The 20,827-nt window shown below is 52.7% G+C and overlaps 1 protein-coding gene across 1 annotated transcript in view; it reads right to left on the reverse strand.

Annotated features, from left to right (window-relative positions):
• Nucleotides 1-19,273, reverse strand: part of St8sia1 (ST8 alpha-N-acetyl-neuraminide alpha-2,8-sialyltransferase 1) — a 32,858-nt gene extending 13,585 nt beyond the window's left edge. The window contains exons 1-2 of the mRNA XM_070011568.1: nt 19,083-19,273; nt 4,181-4,325 (exon numbers count right to left, since the gene is read on the reverse strand). Of these exons, the coding sequence (XP_069867669.1) occupies nt 4,181-4,325; nt 19,083-19,273 (336 nt within the window). The remainder of the gene's footprint in view (nt 1-4,180; nt 4,326-19,082) is intronic.
• Between the last annotated feature and the right edge of the window lie 1,554 nt (nt 19,274-20,827).

A 20,827-nucleotide genomic window follows, 5' to 3' on the forward strand; every position in this document is an offset into this window, starting at 1 on the left:
ATAAAAAGCTCAGGGACAGTACCCAGGCCCTGAGCTCCAAGCCCAGGACCAGCACAAAATGATAATGATAAAATAATAATAATAATAATAATAATAATAATAATAATAATAATAATAATAATAATAATTAGAAGGGCCGGTAGCTCACGCCTGGAATCCCGGCTACTCAAGAGGCTAAGATCTGGAGGATCAAGAGCAAAGCAACCTTAGAAAGCCCAGGAGACTGTGTCTCCAAACCAACCAGTCCAAAAAGCACTTCTAAGAGTTGTGGCTCCCGCGGTAGAAGACCAACCGAATGAGTAAGCCAATGAGAGGATAAGGCTGAGAGTTCAAGTCCCAGTATTGCCCCCAGATAAACACACCAACAAACACGCACCTTATTAAGAGAATGAAATAAGGTTGTGATTATGAAATTACCATGACGGTTCTCAGAAATCACTATTAGTGGGGCTGGGAAGGTGGCTCAGTGGTAGAGCGCTTGCCTTGCATGCAGGAGGGCCCTGGGTTCGATTCCTCAGCACCACATAAGCAGAAAAAGCCAGAAGTGGTACTGTGGCTCAAGTGGTAGAGTGCCAGCCTTGAGCTGAAGAGCTGAGGGACAGCGCCCAGGCCCAGAGTTCAGGCCCCACAACTGACAAACAAAAAACAAAAGAAGAATCATAGCATCTTGAAAAAGAAGGTATTATTCCCTGCGGACCTGCGCAGGCGCTGTGACTCGGGGTAACTGGGGTCCTGCGTTCTTGGTGATTGTTTCCCGCAAGCCGAAAGCCCAGGCTTTTGAACTGGTCTTGAAACACATTTTTACACACTTATGAAGGACTGAGAAAACTCTTTCCAGACTGCTGGCCGGACAAAGCCTTCCTTTTCTTTTTCATTTTGTTCTCCACAGTAGCACGCTTGTGCATTCTCAGGAAAGCACTTGCTTTGAATTTTGTCACAGGCTGAACCCAAAGAATCTCTGGGCTGATTTTCAGAAACTGTCCACGGGCAAGTCCACTGTATTTCTCGAGTAGGATCATTTTGTTGGCTTTTCTCTTAAAATACGGCCAATATTGCATCTTCTCAGTAATAGAGCTTTTATTTATTTATTTTTTGTCAGTCCTGGGGCTTGAACTCAGGGCCTGGGTGCTGTCCCTGAGCTCTTTCACTCAAGGCTGGCGCTCTACCACTTGAGCCACAGCGCCACGTCTGGTTTTCTGGTGGTTCATGGGAGATCAGAGTCTCATGGACTTTCCTGCCTGGGCTGGCTTTGAACTGTGATCCTCAGATCTCAGCCTCCTGAGTGGCTGGGATGACAGGCGACCAGCTCTGATAAAACACTGAAGAATAATGTGCGTGCATCTATAGCGCAAAGAGGCAAGCGCTTACTGAACTGCAAATTCAGTATTTATTTCGCAGTGAATTTCCAGTTCTCAGAATGATGGCTGAGATCCAATGATGACAAAGTACAATTCATTGGCCAGTCTAGATTGCCTTTCTCTCAATCCCAGATTCCACAGATTGATTTTTATTATGATGATGATTATTTTATGGTCCTGGGGAATTGATTTTTACCTTTCTGCTCCTGTGGTGTTTTTTTCCTTTCTCACATCAATTCCTGGCAGTGCCAAAAATGCCAAGGAAATAGCCCAGCCCGTGGCTGCCAGGGCAGATAGTAAGAGTAAGAAAATGGTTTTCCAAGCGCTTTTATCCCTGAAATCACATTTCAACGCTGCTGCTCAAAGCGTCACGGAAATGTGAAAAGTGGTGATGATCCTTCCTGGCTGGCCAGTCGGAAACACCAGGCTGGACGTGGGCCGTCTGCGATCTCATGCACCGCCAGGCAAAGGCCAAGGGCAGACGCCAGAGTCCCAGAGTCCTGCAAGCCACCAGGGTGGATAACGTGGACGTAGTCCTGCAAGGACTCACAACCCGGGTGTGAGAGATGAATTGCTCCCCCCTGACAGCCTGGACTCCTCTTTGGGAAAAAAATCATCATCATCATCGGGGCTGGGCAGGTGGCTCAGGGGTAGAGCGCTCGCCTGGCATGCAGGAGGCCCTGGGTTCGAGTCCTCAGGACCCCAGACACAGAAAAAGCGGGAAGTGGCGCTGTGGCTCACGTGGTAGAGCGCTAGCCTTGAGCCAAAGAAGCTCAGGGACAGCGCCCCGGCCCTGAGTTCAAGACCCAGGACTGGCAAAAGGAAGGAAGGGAGGGAGGGAGGGAGGGAGGGAAAGAGAGAAAGAAAGAAAGAGAGAAGGAAAGAAAGATAAAAGAAGGGAGAGAGAAAGAAAGGAAGGAGGGAAGGAAGAAGGAAGGAAGGAAGGAAAAGAACGAGAGAGAAAAAGGAAGGAAGGAAGGAAAGAAGAGAGAGAAGAAATTAAACCTTCCATTTCCTGTTTTAAATTCTTGTGAACTTAACACTACAATCTAAAACGATTCCATTAGCCCCAAACATCTAAGAAAGGGCTGGCAAATATGATATATGGCTTCATAAAGCCAGGGATTTAAGATCTGATAGAACCTTTGCTTTAAATTTATAGGATTTCTCCTGTAAGGATTTGTGAGCTACTTATTTATTTTTATTTGTTTCTTTTGTCAGTTGTGGGCCTGGGCGCTGTCCCTGGGCTCTTTTTGCTCAAGGCTGGCGCTCTACCACTTGAACCACAGCTCCACTGCCGGCGTTCTGGTGGTTCAGTGGCGCTAAGAGTCTCATGGACTTTCCTACACAGGCTGGCCTCCAACCACAATCCTCTGACCTCAGCCTCCAGAGCAGCCAAGCTTACAGGCGTGAGCTTGGGGCGCCCAGTGGAAGGTTCATTTTGCCCCCCTGTTCCTCTCGTGGCTTAAATATAGTTGAATAAAACATGTTTATGTGAGTGGTCGGGAAACGAAGAAGAAGAAAGAGAAGAGTGAGCAAAGCTGGACCTCCACCGCTTCGGACATGGTCAAACTGAACATTCCTCCTCTCCATCCCCATCGGCTCCTCCTTCTCACAGCAAGCATCTCACGCGGTAAACTTCCCAGGGCTCCCAGGAGGGTGGATTCCCAGAGCATTACGGAACATTCTAGAACCCCCAGCCCTCCCCAGCCATCCCGACACCAACAATATCACCCCCCCCCCTCGCTTCCATTTGCTCCCAAGTCTCTGCTCTGCAGCAGAGACCCGCCCTGCCCGGATTGCTCCCCTCCTTCCCACGACCTCCCCTCCTACCCCCTCCAAAACGGTGGGAGACCCCCCCCAAACAGTGAGCGGCCCAAATGGAAAACATAGAGCTAGAAATAAGATAGATGCAAATACGCATGTGTATATTCTACAGGTGCTTACCGTTCTATATCCGTATATATTTTACATGTCGTTATAACCATGCAGTTGTGTATTTTATATGTACTTATAAGTCTATGTTTGTATATGTTATCTATATTTGTAATTATATCTTTATGTAGATTTTGAATCATATAGACCTATTTAGAATCTTACATATTTGTATATTTTATATATTTAGAATCATCCATATTTTATGCTTATAATTGTACATTTGTCTATTTTAGACCTACTTACATGTTTACATACTTCATCTATTTAGAATCTTATACATTCAAATATTGCATATATATTTATAATCTCATGTTTGTATATTTTATATATTTAGAATCATCTATTTTATATGTTTATAATTATGTGTTTCTATATTTTATATATGCTCATGATTACATATTTGTATATATCATATATTTAGACTCTTATATAGTGAATGTATTTATAATCTTACATATTTGTGTGTTTTATATATTCATAATCATACATACTTTATATGTGTATAATTCTATATTTGTATATTTTATATATAATTAAATATTTACAATTACATAATACTTGTAGTTACATGTTTACACACTGTATCTGTTTGGAACCGTGCGTGTTTATATGTTGTTGTAGGTGTATTTATGACCTCGTGTGTTTGTGTGTTATGCATGTGTAGTTGTGTGGTTACATATGTCACACGTGGCACCGTCTGTGATGTGATGGGCTCGCACACTCTGCGTGTGTGACTGTGTGTTTACCTGTTTATGTCTGTGTGTATCTGGCCATTCCCGACTGTGGAGGAAGCGGCTGGAGGGAAGGATGGGAGGATGGGAGGGTGGGAGGGTGGGAGGGTGGGAGGGTGGGAGGGTGGGAGGGCGGGGCGGGGCGGCCCTCACCTGCGGGAAGAGGCGGTGCGTGGCGTTGTCGATGGTGAAGGAGTGCAGCAGCTCCCCGTCGTACCACATGCTCTTGCCCATGGGCGAGTTGAGCTTGGTCATGGCGAACAGGTGCGCGGGGTCGCAGCACGCCTCCATCTGCTTCCTGGGGGGGAGAGACAGACAGACAGATGGACAGACGGACAGACAGAGAGAGAGAGAGAGCCGCGGGGGGCGCAGGTGACTGGAGACGCGCTGCTCAGCGCCTCCTCCTCACACATGTGCACACACGCACAGACACAGACACAGACACACACACAGACATACAGACAGACACACATACACACACATGTGCACACACGCACACACACGAGCACACATGTGCACACACACGCACACATGTGCACACATGCACACATGCACCCACACACATGTGCACACACATGCACTCTCACACATGCACTCGCACGCACACACAGACACACATGTGCACACGCACGCACACACGCACGCACACACACATATGTGCACACACACATGTGCACACACACAGACATACAGACACTCACACACAGACACACACACATGTGCACACACAGACACACAGACAGAGACACACACAGACACACAGACACACACACAGACACACACACACACACAGACACACACAGACAGACAGACAGACACACACACACAGACAGACACACACACACCACACACACACAGACACACACCACACACACAGAGACACAGAGACACACACACAGACACACACACAGACACACACACACAGACACACACACACAGACACACACACAGACACACACACACACACACACCACACACACACAGACACACACCACACACACACAGACACACACACACACACACACACACCCTTAGAACTCTCTTACCATTCAAAGTCACTGAGAGATCTATTGGTTTTTTGGTGAGTTTTTAATTTTTGGTTTGTTTTGGTGATACCTTGGAAATCTGTCCAAGTCAGGCCTCAGAAGCAAATTCATTTGTGGAGTTGCTAGTAGGAGACAGGGAGAGAAAGTCCCCAACCCCCTCCAAGAAGCCCACCCCACAGACAGACACACACACACACACACAGACACACACACACAGACACACACACACAGACACAGACACACAGACACAGACATATAGACACACACACAGACACATGTGCATACACACAGACACAGACACACACACACACCCGCACACCCGCACACACACACCCGCACACACGCACACACTGTGCATCTCCATGCACGCTAGCCTGCTTTCCACCCCTGCCCCCTGCTCACCCTCCAGCCTCCTCCTCCCGACCCATTTCCTGGCACTCTTTTTATTGGGCTTTGACCTAAGTCTTCCTCAGGCATTGTACTACGAGCCAGCGCCGTGGCTCCCGCCTGCCATCCCAGCTGCTCAGGAGGCTGAGATCTGAGGATCGCGGTGCAAAGCCAGCCCAGGCAGGAAAGTTCGTCAGACTGATCTCTAACAAACCACTAGAAAACCAGCAGTGGTGCTGAGGCTCAAGTGGTAGAGCGCCAGCCTTGAGCTGAAGAGCTGAGGGACAGCGCCCGGGCCCTGAGTTCAAGCCCCACGACCCACAGAAAAGAAAAAAACTATACTACTTGCATTCTCCATAGTTATAATTCTGTTAATTCATGTATAACTGCTTGAGTACCATCCGGTGCGCTTTGTCCAAAGAAAAAAAATAGAAACATACTAAAAGTTAAAAATATATATTAACTATGTGAATAGATAGAAACAAATATCGAAGTAAATAAATACATGAACCATACTTCAAGATAAATACGTTAAAAGTTAAACAGAGAAGTTTGGGCTTTGCACCATGACCCATGCTCCTCCCCACCCCCTCCTTCCCCCACAGCCTCCGACCTCCGACCTCCTGCTTGTCTCCAAACACCTGGATTTCTCTCTACGCCCAGAACAGCGTGTCACGTGGTCGGTGACATTTATGTCATTGTCATCCCGTTCCCGTCCACCCGCCAGTTAAAAGGAACCAATGATCTGACCGGTTATTTCCTCTCTCCTCTACTGTTGTGGTTGTGGAGGGACAGGGATTTGAACTCGGGCACCTGAGGTGTTTGCTCATTGGCTGGGTGTTCTGCCAATCCCAGGAAACCAGTCTTTGCAAGAGACAAAGGGATGTGTGAGCCGAAACTTCTGAGCGCTCATCTTTATCGGGTTCTTCTAGGTCCAGTGCAAGTTAGCTGTGCACATTGCCTGAAAACCATCCCGTGCCGACGCAAAGTCTACACATCCACAGCTGCAAACACAGGCAAATGCGCCCCTCTCTCCTTAATTTGCTAGTTTTTGTTCGGTACCAGTAATGGGACTTGACCTCAGGACCTGAGAGCTGTCCCTGAGCCTTTTCTGCTCAAGGCTGGCGCTCTACCACTTGAGCCACGGCTCCACGTCCAGTGTTCTGGTGGTTCATTGGAAATCAGAATCTCACAGATGTTCCTGCCCAGGCTGGCTCTGAACCGCGATCCTCCGGATCTCCGCCTCCTGAGTAGCTCCCCGGCGCCCCCACGTTTAATTCTCAAATCCTTTTGTGATTCTCCCCTTGTGGCAGGAAAAAATAACATCTTGAAGAGTCCACAGTTACCAGTCAAGCAGAGGTGTAGGCTCCGAAACACAAACACATGCTGAGATGTGTTGAGAAAGGAAGAAGATATTTTTGAGTACAGACGGAGTGAGTCATGTGACAGTGAAGGAAGGAAGGAAGGACAAATGGGCAAGGCGAAGGGACAGCAGAGATAAAAACCGAACTGCTTAGGTTTCTTCTTTTCCTTTTAGTTTGTGAATGAGATCATCAGAGACTGAAAAGCAGACGGAGGATGCATTTCATCCAAAACAGCCAATGCTGACGCGTGAATAACGCGGACTACGGAGAAAGACAGGAGTATTGGTCACCACTGCCTTTCAAAGACAGACAGCTACGGTTAACCCTTAACAACTGAGCCACGCTGGTGGCTCACGCCTGTCATCCCGGCTACTCAGGAGGCTGAGATCTGAGGATCGGGGTTCAAAGCCAGCCTGGGCAGGAAAGTCCCTGAGACTCTGATCTCCAAGGAACCACCAAAAAGCTGGAAGTAGAGCTGTGGCTCAAGCGGTAGAGCGCTAGCCTTGAGCTACAAAGCATAGGGACAGAGCCTAGGCACAGAGTTCAAACCCCAGAACTAGGATGGATGGATAGATAGATAGATAGATAGATAGATAGATAGATAGATAGATGGATGGATGGATGGATGGATGGATGGATAGATAGGTAGATAGATAGATGGATAGATGGATAGATGGATAGATAGATAGATAGATAGATGGATGGATGGATGGATGGATAGATAGATAGATAGATAGATAGATAGATAGATAGATAGATAGATAGATAGATAGATAGATAGATGATAGATAGATGGATAGATGAATCAGCCGATTCTACTTTTCTCTCCGCCTATCGCTTCTAGTTGATTCTATCCTGGCTCCCTGACGATTGCTTTCACTGGTTACTGAACTCCATTGCTCAGGTTTTCCTTTATCTTTTATTTATTTGTGTACTTCTTTCTTCCTTTGGTGTATCATTTAATCTAGTTCCTTCTTGAGAAATAAAGTTGAAAGGACAATTTGGGGGGGGCCTTTGTATGATGAAAGGGCTTCCCAATTCCGGGAAACCCCCTAAGATGTTAATTATCTTTACGTGTGAAGACCTCATTCATCGTTTTCTGGCTGCTCAGAAATCTGAGATCATTTCGTTATGATCTCATTTCTCTTGGGGGATGGGGGGGGCGGAAACCGGTCCTGAGTCTTGAACTCAGGGCCTGGGCGCTGTCCCTGAGCTCTTCAGCTTAAGGCTGGTGCTCTACCACTTGAGCCACAGCTCCACTTCCGGCCTTTTGCTGCTCCAGGGAAGCTAGAGTCTCCCAGATCTGTCTTCCTGGGGGAGAGGAGGGGGCGTGGTTTCTAATCTCCTGGTTAGCTGGGAGGACAGGCGTGAGCTAGTAGCACCCACCAATCCACAGAGTGTTCTGGAAAGATCCAATCACGATAAGAGATAGGGAGGAAGGTCACACTCAGAGACGCGGGCCCTTCTCCACCCACAAAGGGAATACAACGCCTAACCTGGGTGGCCCCGAAACACAAGCATCTGCTCTGGATTCCTGAGGGGTCGCTGCGTGACCCCGAAGCCACTCTGGACACGGGCGACACAGTTTTCCCTCTGCAGAGAAAAACTGAAAACGCGGATGAGATCAGACGCGGCCATTCTTTCCACTCAATGAGGTTTTGTGTCTGCAACAATGGAGCTTCTGGGCTGGAAACTTCGGGGTCGGGAAAAGACATGGGAAACAAGCCAGCAGGGGCACCGATCACTCATTCATTCATTCATTCCCTCATCACTTCAGTATTTATCATGCACTTGGAGTGTGGAAAAAAACAAGACATCTTAATGGAGGGCCAGTGGCTCCCGCCTGTCATCCCAGCGACTCAGGAGGCTGAGATCTGAGGATCGCAGTTCAAAGCCAGCCTGGACAGGAAAATCCATGAGACTCTGATCTCCCATGAACCACCAGAAAACCAGAAGTGGAGCTGTGGATCAAGTGGTAGAGCACCAGCCTTGAGCTGAAGAGCTCAGGGACAGCGCCCAGGCCCTGAGTTCAAGTCCCACAGTCGACAAATGAGTGAATGAATGAAATGACAAGGAAAAAAAAAAAGAGAGTTTATACTGATAAAGTTTATGCTGTCGAGTTCTGAACACCTTTCGTCTGAGACCTGTCTGTATTATTGACAAGTTAAAAGAGCCATCATTCACAGATGTGCCGGTAGTAGCATAGCATTCTGACAGTACATTCTGGAAACGAGCTCTTCAGAACTGGAGTCGTGGCTGGAAAGAGGCTAGGGGATATTTCATAATCTGCCTGCGCCTCGGTTTTCTCAACTGGAAACTAGAAATGATCTGAGATCTTCTTAATCTATCATGAGGATCACACAGCTCCACCCTCTGCAGTTCATTTTTCAGAAGCATTTACTGGTCCTGTTCCTGGGTCAGCTGATAAAGCTGGGTGAGATGGTAGGAAGTCAGGACACTGCACCGGGAGATGAGTCGAGTTTGTGTTGTGCCAATAACGAGAACAGGAAAATCACAGAACATATGTGCGAGGAGGGACTTCTACCCCAGGACCTTGGCTAGAGACGGCGCCCAAGGAAGTGGAAAAATGAGAATTCTAGCCTGGGCCAAAAGCCTGGGTCGACAATGGCACACAGTACAAACTGAGCATCAGTGAACCTAAGCAACGAAGCCAGGGGTTCCCAATACTCACGAAACCAAGAAGAACAATATGTAAGTTAAAGGAAAAAAAAAAATCACTGGAGCCAAATGCCGGTGGCTCCCGCCTGTCATCCCAGCTGCTCAGGAGGCTGAGATCTGAGGACCACAGTTCAAAGCCAGCCTGGGCAGGAAAGTCCATGAGACTCCGACCTCCACTGAACCACCAGAAAACTGGAAGTGGCGCTGTGGCTCACGTGGTAGAGCGCCAGCCTTGAGTGAAAGAGCTCAGGGACAGCGCCCAGGCCCTGAGTTCAAGCCCCACAGTTGACAAATGAATGACATGACAATTTGCCTGTCCCCAAGATATATTTTTGCTTTTTTTTTTTTTGGCCAGTCCTGGGGCTTGAACTCAGAGCCTGGGCGCTGTCCCTGAGCTGCTTTTGCTAGCGCTGTACCACGTGAGCCACAGCACCACTTCCGGCTTTTTCTCTGTGTGTGGTGCTGAGGAATCGAACCCAGGGCCTCATGCATGCGAGGCGAGCACTCTACCACTGAGCCACCCGCCCAGCCCTGGCCCCCAGTTTTGAACATGGCACGTGAGATGACAATCCTTCCCATACACCAGCTTCACAGACTCATTTCCTTCCTGTGACAGTGGATGGCTGAGTCCTGTGGATCATTCTGGATGGTTCTCATGTGCATGCCAGAGTCCTATATGTCTCGTTTTTATTATTGCTTCAATTGTTCCAATTTAGGACATACAGTGTGATCATTTGAGATATATATATATATATATATAATGTATTGTATATATGTGTGTACCTTTGTATGTGTGTATATGTGTACATATGTATTGTATATGTGTATACGTTCATGTGTATATGTGTACATATGTATTGTGTATATGTGTATACGTTCGTGTGTGTGTACATATGTATTGTGTATATGTGTATACTTTCGTGTGTGTATATGTGTGTATATATGTATTGTGTGTACCTTTGTATGTGTGTATGTGAGTGTAAATGTATATGTGTGTGTATAAGTATGTGTTTATACTGATGCTGGTCCTGGGGCTTGAACTCAGGGCTTGGGCACTGTCCCTGTGCATTTTCATTCAAGGCTAATGCTCCACCACTCGGGCTGTAATTCCCTTCTGGCTTTTCTGCTGGCTCACTGGAGAGGGAAGAATCTGCCAGCCTTTCCTGTCCGGGCTGGCTTCAAAGCACGATCCTCAGGTCTCAGCCTCCTGAGGAGCCGGGATGACAGGTGTGAGCTACTGGCTCCCTACAGACATTTCTTCCGTGGTCCCCTCTTGCTTTCCACGCCGCCCACAGAAACCTCAATTAGAATTCTTCTCTCCCGCCCAGGCCGCCGTCTCCGGCTATCACGACATTCCCAGACAGCAGGTTCTTGATCCCAGTGTCTCCTGCAGTCGCTGGAAGGTCGGACAAGAGCCCAGGAGACCGGAAGCAAGACCCCCCTCAGCCAGGTCCTTGACAGAAGCTGGCTGGGAGAATGTGTGCAGAGCGGGGCAGGGACCCCCGTGGCATGGTACACGCCTGTAATCCCAGCCCCTCGCGAGGCTGAGAGCCGAGGCCCGTAGGAAGAGTCCAGGAGACTCTTATCTGCAGCTAACGAAAAGCCAGGGGTGGGGCTGTGGCTCAGGGGGCAGAGCACCCGCATGGAGTAAAACAGTCAAGGGAGCACAAGGCCTGAGCTCAAGCTCCAGGATCAGTGTGCACGCGCACACGCACGCACGCACGCACACACACACACAGATGTGAGCAGTTCCACCCGCTGGATGGCACACAGGAAAAATACCCAAATACCATGCATGGTTGCAAGTCCTAGCTTGGCTGCCACAAGGCTGGGGGAGGGAAACTGAGGCACAGCCCAGCCCAGTGGTACCCGAGCCCCTCCCTCAGCCGCCTTGACCTCGTGGAAGTTCTAGGGGGGGATCTCCATGCTTAGCGGCGGCCATCGTTGTGACCTGCAACTTGGACAAACACTGTGACTCTTTTTATTGATCTATTACTTTGTGCCAGTTCCGGGGCCTTGAACTCAGGGCCTGGGCGCTGTCCCTGAGCTTCTTTTGCTCAAGGCTGGTGCTCTGCCACCCAGCCCCATTCTCAGCCCTTTTTACTTGTATTTTTAAAGGGAAAAAATCTACAGGTTTTTGTTTTTAAAAGAAGGAAATCCAGTTGTCAGAGTTCATACATAGCAAGGAAGGGTTTTGATTTTTGTTTGTTTTTGTTTTTTAACAAGAAGAGATATTGGTAAAGCCAGCCGGAGCTTCCGGGACACGTGGGAACACATCAGTACAATCACCCGGACGCCTCCTGTAGCTCCCTCAATTAGTCCCAAACCTGGGCGCTCATGCCCACTCCCCTCCTGGCGCCCCAGCAGAGGGTGACACAGCCCCCAGGGGCTGGGGGACACCGCCAGGAGATGGGTGGGCACACGGGGAACCTGGCAGATGGTTTCCCAACTCCCCGGGTTATTCTAGTCGAAAGAGTGCCATCCGTGGGAACACGCATCGCCCCTGTCTTCTCCGCCTGGGCCCTGTCTAGGATTGAAAGCTGGGAGCCCCACCTTGGAGCTGGCGAGCATCGGGGAACACTGAGGGGGGGGCGGTGAATGGACGCACGGCCCAGCCACCTGCTCACCGTGGATCGAGGAGGAGGAATTTTATGGAAACAGCCCAGGTGCCCCACCAGAGAGGAGGGGTCCCCCCAAGAGGTGGTGTGTGCACACAATGGAATTTTACACGGCCAGGATGAAGAACAGAATTAATGTCATTTGCAGGCAAACGGATGCATCTAGAATACATCATCAGGTCCAGGGGGCTCAGCCAGGCTCCCAGAGACGAAGGGCGCAGAGGCTAGATGGACAATCCATGGGGACAGGATGGGGGACAGGGGACTCTAGATGTCCACACACAGCCAGACCCGAGGGGGACGCTGGGAGGGAGCAGCTCCGAGGGCCAGGCCTGTGATCAGAGGAAAGAACAGCGATCCCACGGACTCAGGAAACGGACGCAAGAGGCCTGATTCTTCCATGTGGTTTCTGTTCCTTTCTGTCTCCTGGGTGGGTTTCTCTGTCTCTGGCAGGGTGAGGGGGGCACAGAAATGGGGGGACAGAGTGGAAACCAAGGCAGCCGGGGTCTTCACTGGACACCAGGTGGAGAATGAACTCTACCGCTCGTGGGTGGGGACGGGAGGGAGACACTGGGGGGGGAGAGAGCGAGGGAAGGGGGGACAGGGTCCACAGAGCAACGTGCTCACGACCCGACTGATGTCACTGTCCCCCCTCTGCCCGTCACCTTGTGACAATAAATTTTTTAACAAAATTAGCCCGACTCGACCTCAGATGGTAGGGCTGCGGGCGATGGCGAAGGCGGAGCTGACCCAAATAAGTGACTTCAGGCCACCAAGCCAGTCAATGACAAATCTACGATCAGAACTTGATTCTTTGGGGTGACCCCGGTCACCTCTCTTTCTGATGGTGTTCCAAGCTGTGGATTGAATCTTAATCACCTTCATGATCACCTCACACCCAGGAAGCCATTTAGCATGTTGTGACTCCTGTTTCCAGACCATTACACAAAAGCACAGAGAGGCTATTTGTCCCAAGATCACACAGCCTCCAGTGGAGTCAGATGAGCCTGGAAAGCTAACAAGTATTGTATTGTACTGGAAACAGATGGACTCTCAGTCTGAGAGATTTGGATGAATGATCTGTAGTTATTATCAAATCCATAACCGTATCAATCTTATCAAATGATAAACAGATCTGATTTCACTGATCCAACTAGAGTCTTAGAACACTCTCTCTCAAATGTAGACCAAAGGGAAAAAAGACACACACACACACACACACACACACACACACGCTCTAAAACAAGCCCGGCACTGGTGGCTCCCGCCTGTCATCCCAGCTACTCAGGAGGCTGAGATCTGAGCATCACAGTTTGAAGCCAGCCTGGGCAGCAAAGTCCATGAGACTCTGATCTCCCGTGAACCACCAGAAAACCAGAAGTGGCGCTGTGGTCCAAGTGGTAGAGCGCCAGCCTTGAGCAAAAGCAGTTCAGGGACAGTAGCCCAGGCCCTGAGTTCAAATCCCACAGCTGGAAAGATACAAACCCAAAGCATCTCCCTCCAGTACTGATTGCCAGGAACAAAGCCGAGGCTAAATTGTAACCAGCCTCGCTTGCCAGCAAAAAGGTCCAGATTATTTGGGAGGTGAAATCACACCAGGCCACAGATAAAAAAAATCTACGTCAGCATCCTTCTTTGGGCGCATCGATGCAAATAATCACCGGGAAGAGCAGGTTCCATGAAGACATGCAGTCGGTTTGAACTGGAAATGGGGGGTGGAGGGGGTCCCCCGCTACTTTGCACCCGACGGGCTCTCACACCCCATCAAGCGTGAGTGGAGCGAGTTTCAATCCAGGAACAGCGGTGCTGGAAGGTCCCCTCGCTCCTGGTTCTGAGATTCTCATCTGCAAACCAAGGCCCGGGCAAAGACGTCTTTCATAGCACCGCTCTGCAGACAGGACGAAACGCACCCAAGAGCTAAGAACTGGCTCCAGAATGTTCTGCCCTATCCGTGTCCTCGGGAGATTTTGTTTGCTTGCTTTAGTGATGGCTTTTCTGAAGCGGGTAGAGCAGCCGTACCTTCTTCTCTTGGTTTTCTTATTCTTGCTTTTGCTGCTGCTGCGTGTTTGACTCGGGGGTTTGGTGTTGAAGTATCTCACTTTGTGTCTCTGGCTAGCTTAAAGCACACTGTTTAGCCCTGGCTGGCCTAGAACTTTCCATCTTCTAGCTTCTACCTACCAAGGGCAGGGATTATAGGTATAAACCACCACACCCGGCTTGTACCTTATTTTCTTTTTCTTTCTTTCTTTCTTTCTTGCCAGTCCTGGGGCTTGAACTCAGGGCCTGGGCGCTGTCCCTGAGCGTCTTGCTCAAGGCTGGCGCTCTACCACTTGAGCCACAGCGCCGCTTCCGGCTTTTTCTGTCTCTGTGGTGCTGAGGAATTGAACCCAGGGCTTCGTGCGTGCAAGGTGAGCGCTCTACCACTGAGCCACCTGCCCGGCCCTCTTATTTTCCTAAGTATCAAAACTTAACTCGCTGTGCAGGCCCCCGGCTCCTGCCTGCCATCCCAGCTACTCGGGAGGCTGAGATCTGAGGATCACAGTTAGAAGCCAGCCCAGGCAGGGAAGTCCAGGAGACTCTGATCTCCAATGAACCAGCAAAAAAAACCAAAACCAGAAGTGGAGGTGTGGCTCAAGGGGTAGAGCACCAGCCTTGAGCCACAAAAAGACAAAGCTCAGGGGCAGCGCCGAGTTCTGAATTCCAGCCAGGTCATGAAGCCATGTTTCCCCCAAGCTGCTTTTCTTTCTGTCTGAGTCTCAGCCCCCAGGAACTCGACGCAGGGAGAGAAAAAAGCCCCTTCAACACAGGCAGAGGAGGACAGAGGCCGGGAGTCAGCAGAGCTTTCCAAACCACCGCTTTGCTGCTGCTTACCCTGTCTTCTCCCTCGGGTCCCCCGAGCCCCGTCTGGCCATGTGCCATCGGTCACAAAGAGGCCATACCGCGTGGGCCCGGCTGTAGTTCCGGCCGCCCCTCTTCTCGTGAGCGGGGCTGTAGCCTCAGCCAGAGGTTGGGGCCTGACTGCCTTTGAGGTCACGTGTCACAGCGCCGTGGCGGCTTCTGTACACACACACAGACACAGAGACACAGACTCCAGTACACACACACATGTATTTATATACAACTAGAGGAACAGGTGTCTAGTTCCCTGTCTGTCTGTCTGTCTGTCTGTCTCCCTATCTATCTATCTATCTATCTATCTATCTATCTATCTGTCTATCTGTCTGTCTGTCTGTCTGTCTGTCTCCCTATCTATGTAGATTTCTATAGCTAGCTCTTCATATATACAAACAGAAGCAGTTTCTATCTCTATGATATATAGATGTCTTCCAAGACATTCACAGCTGTCTAGAGCTATAGATAGGTAGATGATATAGACAGATATAGATACATCTATCCACAGATGTAACTTTATATATAGACATCTAGATACCTGTATAGCTATATATCTATATATACACCTATATTTATATGACTATGTCTATATATACCTATTTTCTATATATCTACCTGTATATTTCTATCTACCTATAAATCTACATACAACTACATATCTATCTATCTATATATACCTATATATCTGTATCTATGTATAGCTATATATCTGTATATACCTATCTATCTATACCTATATACACACCTATGTATAGTTAGCAATATACACACACACATAAAACTATACATGTACCTATATACCTATATCCATATATAGCTAGATACCTTTTCATTTGTATATCTATACACATATTATACCTATCTATATATGGATATATAGCTATCATATCTATATCTACTGATTAATATCTATCATATTTATCTAGATCTCTATATTTAGTATTTATCATATCTAGATATCTATGTAGATATATAATCTATCTATACAGCTTGCCTTTTATCTATATATCTTTAGCAACTGCTATCTCTAGCTATCTTAGAGATATGTTTTTAACTCTGGACATGTTTATAACTCTACAGATACATTGATAATATATATTTATTGAGAGAGAGAGAGAGAGAGAGAGGGAGGGAAGGAGAGAGAGAGGGAGGGAGGGAGGGAGGGAGAGATGGAGGGAGGGAGAGAATGATGTGTGGCTTTTGTGCCATTCCGGGAGTTCGGTCTGCGCTGGTCACTGTGAATGTGCACAATCTCCACCCTGTACGAATTTCCCATAAGGACTGCGTCTAGTAACGCAGCCTGAGAAGCCAGGCAGGTACTAAGTGACTGCTCAACTGTTCTGCGTCTGTTTTTGTTCCTGGCTCTTTGTGGTTTTCCTGTCAGGTACCAAGAATAAAAGCTTGCACACCAAACTGCCTGGGCGCTGTCCCTGAGCTTCTTTTTGCTCAAGGCTGGCGCTCTACCACTTGAGCCACAGCTCCACTTCCAGTTTTCTGCCCAGGCTGGCCTCGAAGCTCAGTCCTCAAATCTCAGCCTCCCTAAGTAGCTGGGATGACGGGCGTGAGCCACCAGCGCCCAACCTCTGTAGTCTTTCTATGGGGAGAAACTTCCTACAGGCTGCCAGCCCAGCGGGGGCTCTGGCAGGAAGGTCACCAAGATAAAAGCCAGCAGGGAGGTCAGATCAAATGGGAGGGACACGGGGAAACGCTCCCTCCGTGGTCTCCACGAGATGGACGGCATTCAACTCCAACTCTGTAATCAAGTCCTTTCAACTAGCACCGGATTTTTTTTTTTTCTTTTTTAAAGAGAGACTTCTGTTCATTTCCTGAGCTATACTTCTGGTCGTACAAGAGAGCATCTTAAAACCATCTTCCCAGATCCGCTCAGCAGTTCACACAGAACGGACGCAAAGCTGTAGATTCTCAAAGACAGTTGGCCGGGGGAAGTTTATGTTGTGACTGTAAAGGAAGCTGGTTGCAAACAGAAAAGACGCTGTTTCCTATCAGTGCGGCCGGTCACTCACGCCCCAGCCAGAAATCACCCACGGCCTGGAGGCTCCTGCCTGTCATCCAGCTGCTCGGGAGGCTGAGATCGGAGGACCAAGGTTCAAAGCCAGCCCGGGCGGGAAAGTCCGTGAGACTCTCATCTCCAATGAGCCAGCAAAAAGTCAGAAGTGGCGCTGTGGCTCAAGTGGTAGAGCACCAGCCTTGAGCTGAAGAGCTCGGGGACAGCGCCCAGGCCCTGAGTTTGAGTCCCAGGACCGACACCAGAGAAAACCAAACCAAACCAAACCAAACCAGTTCCCCGCAAAGGGTGAGAAGGGACCTGGGGGACACGGCCCCACCAGCCTGGCCTCCTTGCTCTTCTTTCCAGTCCTGTCCCTGAAGGACACTTCTACCTTCCAGAAGCATCTACAAAGTCCAGCCCAACCCTCAGGAGCGCTGAGGCTTGCACACAGCAGAAAAATCCGGGCACTTCCACACACACACACACACACGCGCATGCACACACACACGCGCGCGCGCGCACACACACACACGCACAGAGTCATTGTGAGCAGAGTGACCTTGGAGAAGTTCTGATCTTCCAGAAAAAATCCAAAACACCAGAAACCAAATGCGGCGCAGCTCAGGGCAAAGTTATGACTGCAGCGGGCATGCGCGGGCACGCCCACAGACGCGCGTGTGCACACCCCACGCGCAGACCTGCACACGCGCACGTGCACACACGTGTGCACAGGCCTGCACACTCACACGCAGACCTGCACACCCCCAGACCTGCACTCACGCGCAGACCTGCACACCCCCAGACCTGCACACTCACGCGCAGACCTGCACACTCACGTGCAGACCTGCACACCCCCACACCTGCACACTCACACGCAGACCTGCACACTCACGCGCAGACCTGCACACCCCCAGACCTGCGCACACGCGCAGACCTGCACACCCCCAGACCTGCACACTCACACGCAGACCTGCACACCCCCAGACCTGCACACCCCAGACCTGCACACTCATGTGCAGACCTGCACTCACACGCAGACCTGCACACTCACGCGCAGACCTGCACACCCCCAGACCTGCACACTCACACGCAGACCTGCACACTCACACGCAGACCTGCACACCCCCAGACCTGCACACTCACACTCACGCGCAGACCTGCACACCCCAGACCTGCACACTCACACGCAGACCTGCACACCCCAGACCTGCACACCCCCAGACCTGCACACTCACACGCAGACCTGCACACCCCAGACCTGCACACCCCCAGACCTGCACACTCACGCGCAGACCTGCACACTCACACGCAGACCTGCACACTCACACGCAGACCTGCACACCCCAGACCTGCACACTCACTCACGCGCAGACCTGCACACCCCAGACCTGCACACTCACACTCACGCGCAGACCTGCACACCCCCAGACCTGCACACTCACTCACGCGCAGACCTGCACACCCCAGACCTGCACACTCACGCGCAGACCTGCACACTCACACTCACGCGCAGACCTGCACACCCCAGACCTGCACGTGCACACGGGTTAGACACATGCGCGCTCAGACACGCACACTCACACGTAGACCTGCACACACACACACGCAGAGCTGTGCACTCGCACACGCGCACTCGCACACGCGCGCCCCGCCCGCGGTCTGCGCACAGAGCCGCCCCTCCCCCTCCCCCAAAGGTGCCGGGAAGCTGCGGGGGGAGGGGGGGGGCTCGGGAGGACGCTGCAGACGGACGGACGGACAGGGGGACGGATGGACGGACAGGGGGACAGACGACCAGACAGACAGGCGGGCGGGTAGTCACGTGCACGATCAGACAGACAGACCGACCGGCAGGCAGGTGGGCGGACGGACAGACGGACGGGCAGGCAGGCGGGCGGGCGGACGGACGCACGGACAGACGGACGCAGAGACAGACGGACGGACAGACACGCGCGGACAGATGAACGGACGGACGGACAGACAGACAGACGGACGGACGGATGCGCGGGCGGGTGAACAGGCAGGAGGGCTGGCGGGCGGTGCGGGGCGGTGCGGGCTGCGTACCTGAAGGCGCGCGCGGCGGTGCGGTTGGGCGCCCAGGCGGCGCGGCGGCGCAGCACGGCGCGGATGATGTCCTGCTGGCGCGGCGCGCGGCCGGCGGGCAGCACGTAGAGGCCGCACAGCAGCAGCGCGCACAGCGCGCTCGCGCCCACGGGCAGCCGCGTCCGCGCCAGGCGCCAGCCGCGCGCCGCCATGGCGGGGGGGGGGGGGGTCCGCGGGTGCGGGGGGACGCGGGGTCCCGCTCACGGCCGCCCCGCGCGCGCCCCGGCCCGCGCCCGCCCGCCGCTCCGCTCCCCGCCGCTCCGCGCGCGTCCGCGGCCGGCGTCCTCTGCGCTCCGCGGCCCGGGGCGCGGCGGCTGCGGCCGGAGACGCCGGGGCTGCGGCGGCGGCGGCGGCGGCGGCGGCGGGCGGCGGCTCCCGAGCATCCCCGGCGGCCGCGGCGACGGTCCCGGGATGCGCGGTCCCCGCCCCGCGCGCCGCCTCCGCCGGGCCCGGGCCGGAAAGCGCCACCGGGGTCCCGGGGACCCCGCCCCCCGCCCCGCCCCGACCCGACGCGACCCGGTCCCGGCCGCTGCCCGCGCCGCCGACCCCGGCTCCTCCCCGCCGCGGCCGGCCGCGCCGCAGCCTCCCCGGCCGGAGGTCGGAGCTCCGAGGACGGCGCACGCGATTGGTGCGGACGCGGCGGGGACGCCCCGCCCCCAGCCCGCCGAGGCCCCGCCCCCGGCCCGCCGAGGCCCCGCCCTCGCCCCGCCCCAGCCCGCCAGGGCCCCGCCCCCAGCCCGCCGAGGCCCCGCCCTCGCCCCGCCCCAGCCCGCCAGGGCCCCGCCCCCAGCCCGCCGAGGCCCCGCCCTCGCCCCGCCCCAGCCCGCCGAGGCCCCGCCCTCGCCACGCCCTCCTCCCCCGCTCACCTGCCCCCTCCCCTCCCTCATTCATCCTCCCAGCCCCCTCCCCGCCCGGTCCGTCTCCCCCTCCCCTTTCCCCCCCTCCCCCTCCCATCCCCCGCCCCGCCCCGCCCCGCCGCCGGTGCGGACAATGAGAACCGCGGCAGCGCCGGCGGCGCGTGCAGCGCACATCGCGGACATGCGCACTGGGCCGCCGCGGACCCCCCCTCGCCCTCCCTCCCCACCCCCTCCCCGCCAGCAGCCGGCCGCGACCCCGCCGGGATGTCTGCGGCCCCGGACACCGCGCGCGCGCGTGCGCAGTCCCACGAGCGACCGTGCACACGCGAACGCAGGGCTGCGCACGCTGACGCGCATGCACACGCATGCACGCACACACACGCTCACGCGCCTGCATGCAATGCACACACGCAGGCATGCACACACAAACGCTGACATGCACACATGCATGCAATGCACACACAGGCACACGCTCACGTGTATGCACACGCAGGCATGCAATGCACACGCAGGCACACACGCTCACGTGTATGCACACGCAGGCATGCAATGCACACCCAGGCACACGCTCACGCGCTTGCACACATGCACATGCAATGCACACGCGCAGGCATGCAAGGCACCCACACGCTCACGCGCATGCACGCAGGCATGCACACAGGTACACACGCTCACGCATGCATGCAATGCACACACGCAGGCACACACGCTGACACACGTGCACAAACATGCACACACAGGCACACACTCACAGGCATGCACGCAAGTGCTCACATGCACACACAAGCTCTCATGCATGCACACGCTCACGTGCAGGCTCGCGCGCGCGCGCACCCCGGCGCCCTCCAG

Source organism: Dipodomys merriami, unplaced genomic scaffold (assembly GCF_024711535.1).
Source record: "Dipodomys merriami isolate MVZ:Mamm:240054 unplaced genomic scaffold, mDipMer1.0.p SCAF_84, whole genome shotgun sequence".
NCBI lineage: Eukaryota > Metazoa > Chordata > Mammalia > Rodentia > Heteromyidae > Dipodomys > Dipodomys merriami.